We start from the raw sequence: 17,325 nt of genomic DNA, 5'->3' as shown, positions 1-17,325 counted from the left end.
GTGGTCAAAAAAGAGTGTGGTGTCGGGGGAGGAGGCTGTGGCGGCGGAAAAGCAAATGTAGAGATTATAAAGCTTTCACAAATGACACTCAGTCACCACAGCCATCAGTGTATTGTAGCACCAAAAAGAGCATAAACTAATCAAAGACAGCATATATAAAGCATATAAGGAAGTTAATCTAATATTTAATTATATTTATGTTTGCCATAAATACGCTTTTCCTTACATTTGTTTCTAGAGTATTTATGTTTGCCATAAATATACTTTTCCTTACATTTGTTTCTGGAGTATTCTGAAGTGCAAATAAAATGACCTCTGGAAAACAGCCATAGCACAAAGCAGGTGCTCAGCCTCAGCACCCAAGATTGTTGCATTAGATAATGCACGAGGAGGCTGTCCTATGCTTTGTAGGCTCTTTAGCCTGATCCAGGGCCCCTTCCCACTAGAGCCTAATGTCAATCCTCTCACTTTCCCTCCCTGAGGCTTGACATTCAGAGATGTTGCCAGATATTTCCAGATAAGCCCAGAGGGGAGGGCAAAATTGTCCATGGTTGACAACTACCAGCCTGAAGTAGAAAATCCACAATTAAATAAAACTAATCTGTTGGATAATGGAAACTAGCTAAAATCATGGTGGAGGGTAATTCCTTCAACTTTTGATAGCTAAAGGAATTGAATTTAATTTCTTATTCAGGTAAGACTCCATTCGTAGTGTGGAGATGGGAAGTGGTATGTGGTTGTTGGGAGGCTGAGACATCTTGCCTCTTGTGACTCTTCATTTCCAGTATATGATTTTCCAGATTTCCATGGATGTCAACATGTAGCTGGCAGGCCAAGGAAGAGAGTGTGGAACCACACAGGTGGTATTTATGCACCAGGTCTGAAGAGAAGTCTATTAGCTAAAATAGAATTACATTTCCACAGTAAAGAAGACTGAGAAGTGTTGCCGCACTGTGAACCCAGAAGGAAAGGGATATATGCTTCACGAACAACTAGCCAGTCACTGCCAATAAGCCACAATTAGCTTGGACCTCAAATGTCATTTTGTCCTTAATTATCAGATTTGAGTGTCTACATGAGTCGAATTGATAAAACTGTTAGTTAAGTCTCCGTATGTCTTATTGCCATGTGCTGACACTGTTTTGTTTTTTTTTTTTTAATGATTTTATTTGTTTATTTGAGAGTGAAAGTATGAGCAGGGGGGAGGGGCACAGGGAGGAGGAAGCTCCCCACCCAGCAGGGAGTGAGGGGCTCTGCTCCAGGACCCAGATCGTGACCTGAACTAAAGCTTAACCAACTGAGCCACCCAGGAGCCCCTGCGGACACCACTGCACTGGAGTTGGGAGTTTTGAGTTTCGGTTGCTAAAGGAAGGCAACAAAACAAGTACGGGCTTCTCTGCCAAATGACACACACTTAATACGCAAACAATTTTATAAGCATTTGGGCAAATGAACACCGCTGACCTTCAGAGAGATGCAGGATAGAATGTTAGGTGTTATGACTACAATCACAGATCGGATGGGAACTTGAACATACAGCCAGAGTTATGCCAGGAAAGCAGCATGGCCGATTCTTGATATGGGGGTGAGTATACTTACTCCACGTCTATAACGCTGTAGCTGAGACTCGTGAACCCATCCATCATCAACAGAACAAAATAGCCTTTAATAAAATCATCTGTGGTGATAACTCACTGAGCTCCTGAAATCTATGACTCACTTGAAAAATAGAGTAACAATTAGTTTGCATTAAACAGCATTTGGGCAGGACACTTCTCAAGCTTCTTTTTTATTCTTTCACTATTCTGATAATTGTGGTCATTTAACTAATAAGCAAGGCAGTACATGTACTACCTAGATCTCAAATCTGATTTCTCAGCACTGCCGGGCCAGAGGAGCACCCTCAGGGCAGCAGAGGGCACAAAGTCGTGCAAGATCCACATCCACCTCAGTTCAGGGCACGTTGAGCAGGGGGTTCTCCCAACCACCTGATAGGCTTGACGATAAATAGGCATGTCTTCCATGTTGGACCTTGTAGCACATTTTTCTTTGAAACAATATTGTGGTTTGTTGCCTAGGCTAGTTGCAGGATCTACACAGTCTATAATGTAAGCAAGATACAAAGTTATTCAAGGAGGAGTCTGGATGAACCCATAAATAGTACTAAATTCTTTTTGTTGGATTTGGAGGCAGCATGATGTGGTAAGTAGCAGCTGGGGCTCATAATAACTAACTCATAGAATTGCCGGATGCATTAAAAAGACAGCAAATAAAAGACATCTGGCAGCAAGTATGTACCATGGAGGTTGGTTCTGTGTCATTCCATTTTCTTCTTCTTTCTTTCCACCTGAATGCAATTACTTTTCCTTACATTTGTTTCTAGAGTATTCTGAAGTGCAACCAAATGATCCTTGGAAAATAAAATAAAAATATATCCTCCTCATGGTACAGGCCTGTTCAGAACAAAAATCAAGTTAAAATACATACTCAGAGCAAGCAGTGATAAGAAATGAGCATAAACTATCAGCATGTGGCTGAATAATCTTTACAAGTATGTGAAGCTAGAAGGCACTTTGCCTTGGACATGATCTTAGGTTTTTATAAAAATGGCAACAGCAGGTGGCACAGCATTTTTCTTCTATGTATGGACTTTTTTCTGAGCTACTGCACTGGCCCAGCAAAATAAATCCTATAATGAAGGGAGGCCAGGGTGGGGCAGGCATGGCTAGCTGACCACCAAAGACAGGTCCCCTGCTCCTGAACGGTAGAGCTGTTGCTGTCTGCCTGTCTCTTTGCTTTCAAGAGGAGTCATGGGACGAGTTCTGGGCAATGGTGTGAGTGAAAGCAAAGTGTAAAACAAAAAAGCATACTAAAAATGTGATAAACAAAACCCAGAAGAGATGTCAAGAAAAGAGAACACCAACAGTAGAAACAACATTCCTGTAACTCAGATGGATGACTTTGATCCTTTCAATACAGTTAAAGCCTTTATAACCCTCCAAAGAAAACAACAGTTAAGGATACATTTCATTTGTTAAGATTAATGTGGTAATAAAAAAAAACTTTCAAACTAAAAGCCAGTATTAATAAATAAAAATTGGAAAATTATAGTTTTTTTCTCTGAAAGAAATACTATTCCCAAAGAAAAAAAATAGATCTCATATAATTTTTGTGGGAGATAAACTCTGAAATCATCATTGCTAGTATAATTCATTCAGACCTTTTATAAAATAAAAGAAATAAAAGAATGTCAGGTGAGTTATTTTCCCTATCCCAATGTTATTTTTGGACACTTTTGCAGATAGGAGAAACAAAAGAGAGAAAACATTGCCAAGAATTTTGACACAACAAAGACTGAAGAAAAAAATGTTGAGTGAATTCAGCACATTAGGAAGTTTAAAAACTCAGAATCTAGAGCTACTGTTTAGTGCACTGAGAAAATTTATAAAAACAATTTTGAAATTCTGAGAGCAACAGAAATCTGGACTATGTTATCACTATTATTTTTCTCCTGCTGTTTCTCTATCCTCCGACAGTCTCCCAATGTATTAGTGATATTATATGAATATAATATGAAAGCAGTTTAAAATTATAGAAACAATAAATCCTTTTGTTTTGTTTTCTTTGCTTTTCTGAATATTTTTGAAACCTCTACATTCTAAGAACAAAGTGTTTACATACATGTATTTAAGAGTATTTACTACCATTTTTAATGAATGTCCACATTTTAAAGTTTATCTTAGAATTCCTTGTCCAGTAAATTTTTGTTAAGACTTAAGTGTTTATTGAGTCAATATTAATTTGTTGAATGACTTTAAAAATGAACGGCTGAATAGTGGCCCAGACACTTTTTGAGAGGTAGGTAAAGTGAACTGACTTTTTTTCCAGGGTAATCCAAATGGATAACAGAAATATGATTGTTGGAGTGTCTGGGTGGCTCAGTTGCTTGAGTTTCTGACTCTGGATTTCAGCTCAGGTCATGATCTCAAGATCCTGAGATTGAGTCCCCATTCTGGCTCCGTGCTCAGCAGGGAGTCTGCTTGAGGATTCTCTCCCTTTCCCCCTGCCCCTTCCCCCATCTCTCAAATAATAAACAAATAAATCTGTTTTTAAAAAAAGAAACATGATTGTTGCCTGTGACTAACGAAACCCTTGTGCACATGGGTGATGTGGGTGAGGGAAATCATGAAGACAATCTTTGTACCCCAGAAAGCCCTGCAGAAGGACTCTCAAGTCAGTCTGGAAACAATAAAGAATAGAGAAGGCATAAACTGATTGTTTCATTGACTTTTATTTTTTGTTGAATTATATTTAGATATGTTTTGGAGGTTTCTTTTCATCACCTTCTTTGAAAACCCTTCTTCTTTGCTTCTTGACCTCTTTCTCACTCTTTTCTTCCTCATCTTCCCTGCTGTGTAGCTCTTCACATTGTGTTAGTCTTTGGACAAATTCATTATGAACAACTAACAAAACTTAGATGTGGTGTGCTAAAGATTTTCTGTCCTGATATCTGCAGTTTTTTTCAGCTCTTGGAAAAAGTTTGTTGAGATCACTTAATCTTGAAACCAGCTGAACCATTTAAAACATTTGCCGAGCCCAAATAAAGGATGAAAAATAGGAAATAAGATATAATTGACCAAGATCACACCCAATGTTGCCAGTATGTATTTAATCTCACTGGTCTGCCGAGCCAAATGCTATGGTGCTCATCTTTTCCAATTCCAGCTAAACCTTTACAGTTCGGAAATACCTGGATTGACCATCGGGTTTATCAAACTGATGTGATTGATAATGGCAACCCTGTAGCAAACTGAAGACAAACGGGTTCCCATCCTCCTTGTTCCCCATAGTAAACAGCCTGATTTGCAGATTCTGCTTCTTCTGTGATGACTAGAGCTTGCCATTATTGTTCGTTATTTTGTTGAACCATGGAATTCAGCTCTGATCAACTGATAGGAGTAAAGAGTCAAATAGTCACACTATTGCATTAATTACTGACATTTTTGGAGATATTCCTAGTTCTCCAGGTGAACTGGCAGCACCCCATGTCCATGGAAGGCTCAGTAGCCTCTGGGATAAATGTCATTCTTGGGACCTAACAGAAAAGCTTTAAATTAAAACTCCAAGTGAAAAAGAGACGTCCACATTGTGTATTCAGTATTACGGTATGTCTCTTACATCAATCTACCTGCTTTGGGAAGGAATTAACCAAGAAGTCTCTTACCTCCTCAGGATCAGGTATGATTTCCAGGTCCTCATCTCCAGGGAATCTTTTCCAGTCACTCTTGAAATTTGAACTGAGTTTATCTCAGCATTTTTGGTATATTATGCCCATGAACCCCTCCTAGTCTGGATTTTTGGTGTTCTTTTCCCTCCTTTCTATTTATCCATTCATTTGTTTATTCAATAAGTAGTCAATGAACATTTATGTCATAGGCAGAATAGATATTAGACTTTGCTCCTTGGGTACAAAATAACAACACACATTGTCAAAAGCTCTGGACAGTCAGAGTGTGGTCTAGGATCTATAAAGTACGGCTTTGCGTTCATTCCACAGTCTTGAACCTACTAAGTGCAAACTGACCAGAGGTAGCCTTTTCAACTTAGTTATATCTAATGTAGACTTTTCAACACAGGATTAGCCAATGTAAACTGTTGAATCTGGGTGAGTGCCTACAATAGTTCATTGGTCTCCTTGTAGAAATAGATTCTCTCTCTCTCTCTCTCTCTCTTTCTTTCTCTGTCCTCCATCAGTGACTGCCTTGACCTTTGCTGTGGATTAGATTTGGCTTTCAAGATCAAGTGCCTCCTGCCACAGACTCAATATTTCAGTGTCAATGAGAGGAAGGACAGCAAGTACTGCTGTCATGGAATGCAGTGTCATCAAATTATGAAAGCTAGGGGCTTAATATTTAGTAAACACTAGTATGTTGATCCTAGATGTTTTTAATGCACACGTGGGCTCTGCTACACCCACTTATCTGGCTGGCCGATTTACCTCTACAAGGTCAGCTGAGCCCCATCATACTGATACTGATAAGATGTAGTGCCCTTCACTGGGTGTAGCCCTATGGGTTGGGACTAAGACGCTGTGCTTAGAGCTGGGACTTAGATTCAAAATTTACATAGATGTGTGCATGTGTGTATACTCACATACTACATACTACACATATTACATACTACATTCACTACATGAATTTAAGGTATTTTATTTCTATCAAAATGGTCACATTTAAATAATGGATTATTTTATAGTGGAATTTTTGGCAGAAGAAGGGAGATATTTTGTAGCAGTTGACCATTCTTAATCCCCTTTAAGTGCACTCTATCCCAAAGGTCTAGTCTTTTATTTTATAAAGGGTCTGAATGAATTATACTAGCAATGATGATTTTAGAGTTTATCTCCCACAAAAATTCCAAGAGATCCATTCTTCTTCTTCGGGAATGTTATTTCTTTCAGAGGAAAGAATTATAATTTTCCAAATTTTATTTATTAACATTGGCTGTTTGGTTTGAATTCTTTTTATTATCACATTAATATTAACAAATAAAATTCCACATTTTAAAATGACATTTTCAGTCTAGCCACAAGCATAGGGCTGGTGGTAACATTGCTGTCTTTTCTAGTTGAGGTTGAATTTAAGAGTTTCAGGTGTGTTTGTCCTAACTGAGATTATTTTAGAAATTCTTTCAGTTTAACACAGCTTTATGTACATTTTTCCAAATACTTTTCATTTTAGTCATTATGTTGAGATAACTATGATCCACATTTTCCCTTTCATTTAGTGAAACGCCAGGTGATCGTTCCAATAAAGAGCGGCTTTCTAAAGGACTCAAGCTCAGGAATTTGATTCGCCAAAACTAAACATGCTATGATTTTAAAAAGTCTAGGATTTCTTGCTTCAGAATGTGAAATTAGCAAGTATAAGTGAACCTATTGTAATCGAGAGAAGTATATCCCACTTCCCTTCAATTCTATTTTTCTTACTACTCTTTTCAGCGAGAACAATGGAAATGTACAGAGCAAAATGGACTCTTTTGCTTTTAACTCTTTAGTCCCTGCCCTCCCTCCCTGTTTGTTTAACTGGTAATTCAGAATACTTTAAGGTAGCATTTCTGAGTGTTCCATAGAACACAAGTCTCACAAAAGTTACCTCATCAAAAATGGTCTCTCATCAACTCAATGTAAAAATTATTCAATAGTCTATCCTGTCTGGAGATTCACAATATACATTACCATCTGGAGGCTCTGAAGGAATGGATGGTAATAAAAGAACATTCTTAATTTTACCTAACCCAGCATTGCCTGGTCAGCAAGTATATCTATCAATACCCATGAAATGTACTTTAGGAAATACTGACAAAGATTTTTATAACTACTTAACCCTTCAATATTTCTCCTCTGCAGAGAATGGAGGCATTGTCAGTAGTTATATGGACATTGGACTCAGATGACTTGGGCACAAACTCCGATTCTGCTATTTGCTGACTGCGTGACCTTGTTCAAGTGCCTTAGCCTCTGTAAATGTCAGTCTTCCCATGTCTAAGATGGGCATCAAAACAGTACCAACCTTACAGAGTGGTTGGGAAGACTGAACTAAAAACTTCTATAATGTACTTAGCACAGTGCCTGGCACATAGAAAGCTCTCAAATTTTTTGATAATTATTATTGAATCATTACTGTTAGAGATGGCCTGGGGTTTACACCTTAGCTACTCATGAACATTCAAGTCACTGCTGTGATTTCTGTCTTGCCCTTGTCATTCAGAGGCAACCAGATTTACACAGAGAATAGATCTCCCAACAGGCCAGCTTTCCACATCTGGCATCTGCTGCAAACATGATCTACACATCAAAGTCTAAGGAAGCCAATCTCACTCGGAGGCCAACTGCAGAGATGAGTTTATCTACCCCAGTGTAGTTATTTATCTTCCTTGTGTTCTGTCCTTTCAATCCTTTCCCTTTCTGCCTACTTTTTTTTTTTTTTTTTTTTTTTTAATGCTCTTCAGCTCCAGGACCACTTTGGCTAATTTCACGTTCCCTCCCTCTTCCATCCAGACTGAACGGATTCAGAGTCACTTGGCATTGCTTTGCTAATCCAGCAACTCAACAAATATTCACGGACTACCTCAGTGGTCCTTGAATTTTTATGTATCCCTTTGCGTGTCCAAGCCCAGGGTATGACTTTGGTAAAGACAGAGTCTGAATGTTTATGTAATGGGAGGGGAGAAAAACCGAAAAGAAAATACTTGGCTTCCTTGGCTAGCTACCTGATGAAAAGGCTGAAATCTAAGAAGCCCTGTGGTTAATTAAGAGAGAGAGACTGTGCGCACAACAGGAAGGAGCCTCAGACCCAGTGGCAAAGGTTGAGTTTTTCTATGGCAAGCACACTTCTTCCCCGGAATGCTCTCTCCCTGAAAGCTGCTGACAGGGCTTTGGCAAAGTCTCACCCTCCCGCTCCCTGATAAGCTAAGCCCTATTTTATGTTTAACTCACTCCTGAGGAGGAGGGGAGGGGTGGGGATGCGTGGTTTATAAGGAGCTGCGACAGTCTCCTGGTCAGTCCTCTTCCTCCAGCTCAGCCTCCCCTCTGGAGCCCTTATCCCACCCCCTTGTTTCCGCGTCCCTCCTTGAGTGGCGGGTGGGGAACGGGAACGGAGAGGAAAGAGGCAGGGAGCCAGAGTGGGGTGTGGGAAAAAAACAAAAACAGGCTGCCAAGCCAGGGAATTCCTCGCAATTTGAAAAGGAAGTCAGCTGACTTTCATTAGTTAGGTAACTTTAACATCCTTTTATGCGTAATATTTGACTTTGGAGACAAAAATGAACTTTGCGGAGGAAGAAGACGCTAAGAGGTACTGCATTAAAACGAAACATGTGGCCATAATCTGTGTGGTGGTGGTGGCGGTGGGATTAATAGTAGGACTTTCCGTGGGCTTGACCAGGTGCAGCAGCTCCACGGGGGATGCCGGGCAGGGCCCAGCTCCGGTTCCCTCTGAAGCGCCTTCCCCGGAGAGCCCGCCGGAGGACCAAGGGGTCTGCCCTGCCAGAGAAGACGAAAGTGGAGACTGGAAAAACTTCAGGCTGCCGGACTACATCAACCCAGTGCACTACGACTTGGAGGTGAAGCCCCTGCTTGAGGAGGACACGTACACAGGCAGCGTGACCATCTCCATCAACGTGACCAGCCCCACCCGGTACCTGTGGCTGCACCTGCGGGAGACCAGGATCACCCAGCTCCCGGAGCTGAAGAGGTCCTCCGGGGAGCAGGTGCCAGTCAGGCGGTGCTTCGAGTACAAAAAGCAGGAGTATGTGGTGATGGAGGCAGAAGAAGAGCTTGCGCCGGGCAGTGGCGAGGATGCCTACCTCCTGACCTTGAAGTTCGCTGGCTGGCTGAACGGCTCGCTCGTGGGATTTTACAGAACGACGTATGAGGAGAACGGACAGATCAAGTAAATATTCATTTCTGTTTTATTTACCCTCAGCTCACATATTTGCTTTCCATTTCTTTCCCTTTCCACCTTTTAATTGTTTTGGGGTCTGTTATCTAAACCTGGTTTCAATTCTGCCTGTCTGCCTGGGGGACAAAAACTCTTTGCCCTGTGGTATTTTCAAAGCCTATCAGAAAACCTGAATGTACAGAGTGAGCTTCATGGAGTCCAAAGAATCAGCGTAAGTCTTTAATTTCATCAGGAAAAATCATAATGTACTACATCCTGTCAGAACGCTGACACTACTTAACAGAAACTACCTCCGGTTTTTAAAATACATGTGTTTAGTAAATTTCGCTGCCATGGTCCGCCATTATATGACAATGATTTAAAAGTGAACTTTAAAAAAATACATTACACTAGGGCATCTGGGTGGCTCAGTAGGTTAAAGCCTCTGCCTTTAGCTCAGGTCCTGTTCTCAGGGTCCTGGGATCAAGCCCCACATTGGCCTCTCTGCTCAGCAGGGAGCCTGCTTCTCTCATTCTCTCTCTCTCTCTCTCTCTCTTTCTGCCTACTTGTGATCCCTGTCTGTCAAATGAATAAATAAAATCTTTAAAAAAAATTTACACTAAATTTAAGAGAAAGTCAGTAAATGTCCATTGTAATTTTGAGTCTTTTAGTGGAGAAGGGATGTTGAAAGGGTATGCAAAATCCATAGAATTGTCTTTGTGTCTTTATCTAGGAAGGAAGGCAGAAGTCTGCCTTTATCTTGTACAGCCAGAACAATGACCCACACATAAGCTTTTAATAAACACTCATTGAGTTCACACGTTAGTGGCAGCGTATGGATAACTCTTTGGGCTTACTGTCCATCACACAATATGCAACGGTAATGCTAAGCCTTTTGCAACATAAACAATATATCAAGTAAATATATGTCTTTTTGCATTTCTGTGTCTAGCAAAGATGGTTACTTGCCTTGACAATCTATCAGTTGCTATTAGTAGAACTATGTTAAGGCATAAATTCTCTCAATGAATTAAAAAAAAAAAAAAAAACTTCACTCTGTGGGTGTGGGTCTTGCATCCGGAAGGAAGGCTACACTGAGCTATCAGTGAACTTGAAAGTGCTTTGACCTTTGCTTGTGGATTCTTGACAGGCAAATCATTAAGAATCTTAGTGTTTGGGCGCCTGGGTGGCTCAGTCATGAAGCATCTGCTGTTGGCTCAGGTCATGATCCCAGGATCCTAGAATCCAGCTCTGTATCAGGCTCCCTGTTCAGCCGGAAGCCTACTTCTCCTTCTCCCTTTCTCCCTGCCTGTGTTCTCTCTCTTACCGTCTCTCTGTCAAATAAATACAATCTGTTAAAAAAAAAAAAAAGAGAGAGAGAGAGAGAGAGACTGAGAGAGAGAGACAGAAGAAATCTTAGTATCACAGTTTAGCAATATGAGTCTGGGGCCAGCTCACTGAATATCCCTTCCCTATGTTGTTTTAAGCATCTTACAGAGCAAAGTAAAGCTTTTGGTCAAAATTCTTCCCATTGTTTGCCAGAGAGACCCAGGGACTAAAATGAAATGTTTAAGTACCCCTATATTACTGTAGGATACACTAACAAACTGAATAGACATGATAGTCTAAAAAAATATTTGAAGGGAACAGGCTCATATACTGTATCTCTATCTTAATATCACTAGCAATAAAACAATCTTCTTTATTGTTGACATACTTTTTTGTGTTTATAAAAATTAAAAATAATAAAAGCATGGAAAGTTATAAAGAAGGAAAATCAAAAGAAACTATAAAGAGAAACTTCACATCCAATGGTAACTTCGGTTACATGTTATTAAGTACTTTTTTAGGCAATCAAATTATAATTATACAATGTCTACGTATTTGTCTATATACCTTTTTGACTTCATATAAGGATTTCCTCTCATTCTGCCACATTTTCAAGAATCTGATTTTAAAAGGCTCTGTGTGGATGCACTGTTAATTTTTAAAGACCTATTTCCTAATACTCGATATTTAAATTGCTTTCAGGATTTATTAGAATAAAGGCATCAGAAAAGAACATAGTTGGAATAAACCTTTAAGTATACATCTGTTTACTTCCTCATGTTAGGTTATATTCAATAAAATAGAATTGCTGGGTCAAAGAGTACAAATATATCAAGAAACTTATAACATTTATTTTGTTTACTTCATAAATAGCACACATTCACTCCAGAAAACTTGGAAAACAGGGAAAATTGTATCCCTGAAGTATAATCATTATTAATATTTAGGTAAATATTCTTCCAGTATTTTTTCTGAATACAGATGAAGATGGCATTGTGTTGGACATTGTATCGTATAACATGTTTTTACGATATATCAACACTTTAACATGGTTGGGTAGATGATTTAATGGATACATGATAGTCTATCATATGAATATAATGTACTTTATTCCACTTTTCTATTAAATTTGGACATTTAAGTGTCTCCTACTTTTTTACTTTTTTTATAAACACTTAGGAAAATATAACAACATTCTTATAAAAATATGTATAACATTTTCCAATAATTCTATAGGAAAATTCCTAGGGCATTGGCCCAAACTGCATACATGTGGATGCATGCAATTGTGTTTATGTATACAGGTATACACATATGTATAATATGTGCATGCACCTATGTGTGTCTCCAAACTGACTTTCAAAAATATATCCCAAATTACATTTCCACAAATAATGAATAAAAGTGCCCATTTCTCTGAGCTTCACTAAGGATTTAATGAGTTTTTTAAGCATTCCCAATTTGGGAGGGAAAGGCATAATATGAGGAAAAATATCCACCTTCAAGAGATTCTAAAAATTCATTAGTTGAACTGAAGACAAGTCAAAACTTTCAAGTGATTGTTGCAAAGTCTTTAAAATTGTTCCTTAGGTTGAGACAGTAGACACTTCATCTGAGTAAAGCCACCAAAGTATAAAAATTCTATACACTACAGGAAGACTGAAAAATATGGAAGAAGATTTCATTAGTAAATTTCTCTTATGGACTTTACACGTTTAAGAAAGCATTATACACTTAAATATATAGTATTCACTTGACTCTGAATTATTTTACTGTACCAATAAATTTTACCATAAAATACATATACTTGAGAGGTGATCTGAAACGTGGCAGTGCTAATGGCTGGCCAACAAATACCGAGTTACAGCAAGACTCCTGAGGGAGGCGGGCTCAGGTGGGTTCTCCTGGAGGACTGGTCACCCTGAGCTCAGCAGCTGTCCTTGGTAGCAGTTGAGGCTCTCAGGTTACCCAGCACATGGTTAGTGCTGCCCTGTACATGTGGTTTTGAAACAGTTCTGCACATACTCGGTAACCTCATTTAGGCTAAATGGAACGCTTTTTGTTTTTCTTGTTATGAAATATTTTAAGCGTATAAGGAGAGTCCATTGTTCTTCTTCTTTCTTTTTTTTTTGCAAGCCCATAAGTAACATTTTTGACAGTGCAGGGCTGTGGGGGTTCTCATCCCCAGTGCCCACGTAAGGATGCAAGAGTGAATTCACTGGGAGCAGCACTTTTCTTTCCTATTACATGGTGAGCTGCATACTATTTGATGCTGATACAATTTAAAATGTCATCATAGCAATACATTTTTAAGCGTGCAGTCAAAGTATATTTTCTGACACTTCTGTCTTATTGTAAAATTCAACTCCAGGGCCGAACATTCATAGTTGCCTATTAGCATCGGGATGTTACCGTTGCAAACACAACACAAACTAAACATGAGTGTGCTCAGTAGTAACCAAAAGTATTTGATTTCTGCAAATACAACCAGGACTTGACCTTGAACTTCAAAGGAGGAGTCAACTCTCTGGGCTTCTTGTCCTCAAAACTTAGAGGCAAGAGGGGAGTTGGAGAAGAAGGTAGGGCCAGGTTAGAGCTCCCTGGCAATGACAGCCATATTGTCTTGTTGGGAACAGAGTTGTACTGAGGCTTAGGATTAGAAAGTCTGAGAAGCTTAGAAGTTACTTTCCCTACTCTGGTCTTTTCCTTATGATCAGAAGAAGCCACTTTTAAAAGGACTGGAAGTTTTGGAGTGTTTTTCTGCCCACCAATATACTCCACACTCTCACTGTGTTCTGTAGTATTTCCAGTTGCTCTCTTCCCAAGCAGAGTTCCCCTCTCCTCACATCTCCAAAGTGAATACGATTTTCTTCTCTTCAAGGGCCAGCATTTCCTTCTCAGTGTTTGGACTACCCTTACACAGCATTTTCCAACTTACTATTCCACAGAGTTCCAGTTATAGGATATTAATAGCTATTGCCAGGAAAAAAAAAAAAAAAAAAAAAAGCAGGGGAGGGATTCTGTGGCCAAATTCATTTGGGCAAAAATATTAAATAAAAAATGTTTCTTTCTTCCTTTCTTTTTTTCTTTTTCTTTCTTTCTATTTTATTTTTTTTTAATGATGGGACTTCTGAGAGACTTTTATGTAATATCCATTCTGAACCTCTAGAGGCTACCATGAATCTCTGGGGTATGCAGTTTCCCAACCATACAAGACTGTGGAATCTTCCATGGTTGGGAGTTGGGCTGTCCCTCTCTTGCTCACTAGCTAGAACAGTGAGTACTTAAATATTGCTGAATGAATGTAGAGAAACATTTTCACATACAGGCTCTCCCATGATTAATGTCCTCTGGTACATGCTGGGGTATGCTACAGAGTCCCAGCCCTTTTCCCATTGAGGAGCCCAATTTCCACCAATAACCTCTCTATCTTCCCACTCAGTCAGGATGGACATTTTTTCCTTGGTTCCTTTTCTCCCCATCTCCTTTAATGGAAGAGGAATTGATAAAATCTTTTTTTTTTTTTTTAACTTTGGGAAGCAGCCTTCATATTTTAAGAACTGAGAATCACTGGAATCAAGAGGAATTATAGGAATTTATAAGAAGGACAGATGTTTTCTAGTTTGGGTTTTCTGGGCGTTTACAGCATTGCTAGGATTGAAGCCAAATTCTGATACAATAGGGGAGTTGCAAAAGGCAAAGGCAAGTAAGAACATAAAAGCAGGTAAAAAGGAAAGGCACTAAATCCAAAAAATAGAGTGAGGATAAGAAATTCATTTGTAGAAGAGGTTTATATGAAGAGGCTAACTAAATATAACTCTGGAAAACCTGTCAGGGAAAAGAAAGAAAGGATAGCCAATGGCAGGCTTGTAGGAGAAATTAACTGGTGACTAGTTAGGTGGATGGTGAAGGAAAGAGCTAAATCCACGTGTGGGTATATGGGAGATTCTGCAGTGATCCCGGAGAGAGAAGATGGGATCAGGTAGGACGGTGATTTCAGAGCAGTCAGAAGAGGACGCAATGGAGAAAATAGGAAGCAACATGGTCAGGATTTGCAGATTAACTGACTGTGGGAAAGGGGTGTGTTAGTTATGGACATAGAATGGCCCAGATATCGGATCTGATAGCTCACACAGTTACCTGATCCTGGAAATAGAAGAGAAGAACCAAGTTTAGGAGGGAAGATCATGAGTTTGTTGTCAGATGCCTGTCAGGCATCCAGGAAGACACGTCCGGTAGGCATTTGGATAAATAAGTCTGAAGCACAAGATTAGGGCTTATGAGAAAGATTAGGAGTCAAGTGGTAGCACGGCAGGAGGGAAACCAGTGAGATGATCTTGGTTAATGTTCACATGTAGGGATCTGTATACTCATTGGTGGATTTGAGCTTGACGTTTGAGTTGTATGTCAGTTTATTCATTATATTCTCAGATTGATATGTTGAGTTATCAGTTTAAGAATAGATTTTTTTTTTTTTGTCTTGTTACAACTTGTTGCTGGAAGCTTGGTAATTTCTTTTATTTTGGAAGCAAGGAAAAAAAGGAAATTTAACTTGACCTTGAACGCCTTTTATATTGAAAAAAAAATCAACTGGAAAATAAATTTCAATAATTAAATGGTTCATCCAAACCACCACAGAAATATGCTAGAGTCTGGGGGCACCTGGGTGGCTCAGTCAGTTAAGCATCTGACTCTTGGTTTCAGCTCGGCACTGGGCTCCCCGCTCAGTGGGGAGTCTGCTTCTCCCTTTCCCTCCCCCTCCCCCTTGTTCACACACACATGTTTTCTTTCTCTCTCTGTCTCTGTCAAGTAAATATATCCTTAAAAAAATAAATTGGAGTCTGAATAATCTAGATGGGTTTTCTTGCATCAGTCAGCTCCCCTGCTTAATTCTGGAACCCTTTACTTATCTGCACAGATTCTTAGCAATTGTGGGTGCCTCCCCTCCATCAGATGGCCTTTGTTTAAGGTTTTCACCCAGACCTTGCCCTTTCTTTTGCTGGCTTAAGTTACTAAATTGCTGAACATAGCCCGAGAGTCTTCACTGGAAACAGTGCACCAGATGATTTATGAGGTAATCAAGTAATTCTTTTTAAAGTTGACTCAGAGTGAACTTGGTCTGTGACTCGCATCCTCACCTCCTCTTTCTCCAGCTTTCTCTAAAGTCACCTTGAATTGATGTGCTCAGAGAAGTCAGAGGGATTTCTTTTTGTAAATTAATAAGCTACACAGAATTGTATTTTCAATGTACTGGGTTTAGTAAGTGACTTATTAACATGACATAGGGAGGCCCCTATGGAAAAATGGTTGAGCTCAGCACATTTGCCTGGGATTATAATTATTCAGGACATGCTCAGGAGTCGTTCCTGAACATGCTGTGCTCTCAGCCAGGCTTTTCCCATTACTTTGCAGCACAACGCATCCAATTCTAAAAAGAAAGACGTTTTAATTGCCAAATAAAACCTCCCCAAAGAAGTTATGTTCTAAAGTTGTTTTGCATCTCATATACTTTGTTTGAAAATTTGTAAATGTTTGGAAAACTTCAGTAACTTTGGGTGGAATTTAGGATATAGAAATAGGGGCTTTTGAGTTATACAGGAGTTTGTGAGAAAAAAATCACAAGTTACCATTGAAAGATGTTATTATATTGCCAATGGTATTTACACACTGAGTGCTTTTGTTACAGTACAGCTACTCCTGTTTAATGGATGAATTTTGGAGTCTGTTCATGGTGGAACATGCATTCACAGAAAGCATAGTTAGCCTTCTGAAGTCAAAGAAAACTGATGAGATGTATCCTAATCCTAGCATGTAAATGTGAAGGGAATTTCAAATATATTCCTAGGTGCGGTCTACCCCTTCTCACCCCCACATAGCCCTGGGAAGAGGCCAGATGTACTCTGGTAACCAGGTTTGATAGATCAGGACACTAAGAATCAGTATGTTTTGTGACTGGCACAAGATCACATTTTAAAGAGCTGAAGTAGGTTTGGAATCTAGGGATTTTTACTCTAAAAAGAGGGTTTTCCCTAGGGCATCTGGGTGGCTCAGTTGTTTAAGCATCTGACTCTTGATTTTAGCTCAGATCATGATCTCTGGGGGGGATTCCAGGGCGGAACCCCACATTGGACTTCCTGCTCAGTGGAGAGTCTGCTTCTCCCTCTGCCTCTTTGCCAACCCCCTCCCCCTGGTGTAGTATCTCTCTCAGATAAATGAATAAAATCTTTAAAAATGAAAAAAGAAGAGGGTTTTCCCCTCTTTCCCCCTCAAATCATATTGGCTCTGCACTCTTAAAAACAAACAAACAAAAACAACAGTACATATGTGATAACCCTTCTGATAACATATGTTGAATGGAACTTTACCTACATCAATCACTGTAATTGAGCAGGACTTGGTGTGATTAACGTTCACTGACAGGACCACCAAGATGGACCAAACCCATGACACAGACACAACACCAACACCGTTCTGTTGCATAAAGACAGTTTCCAAGATACTTTAATTTAGGGAGGCAATTTTTGTGTACAATCAAGCACAACCTCTTTTTAAAGAGCTA

General features: G+C 39.5%; 1 protein-coding gene across 2 annotated transcripts in view; it reads left to right on the top strand.

Moving 5' to 3' along the window:
* The first annotated feature begins 8,555 nt into the window (after positions 1–8,555).
* ENPEP (glutamyl aminopeptidase) overlaps positions 8,556–17,325 on the top strand; it is an 87,414-nt gene continuing 78,644 nt past the window's right edge. Inside the window, exon 1 of one of the 2 annotated variants that reach the window (XM_059170949.1) lies at positions 8,556–9,449. In XM_059170949.1, coding sequence (XP_059026932.1) covers positions 8,821–9,449 — 629 coding nt within the window. In that variant the 5' untranslated portion in view covers positions 8,556–8,820. The remainder of the gene's footprint in view (positions 9,450–17,325) is intronic. The other variant, XM_059170939.1, reaches the window with a different exon arrangement.

The sequence above is a fragment of the Mustela lutreola genome, chromosome 1 (genome assembly GCF_030435805.1).
Source record: "Mustela lutreola isolate mMusLut2 chromosome 1, mMusLut2.pri, whole genome shotgun sequence".
Taxonomy (NCBI): Eukaryota; Metazoa; Chordata; class Mammalia; order Carnivora; family Mustelidae; genus Mustela; species Mustela lutreola.
This window is presented reverse-complemented; position numbering and strand designations above follow the sequence as displayed.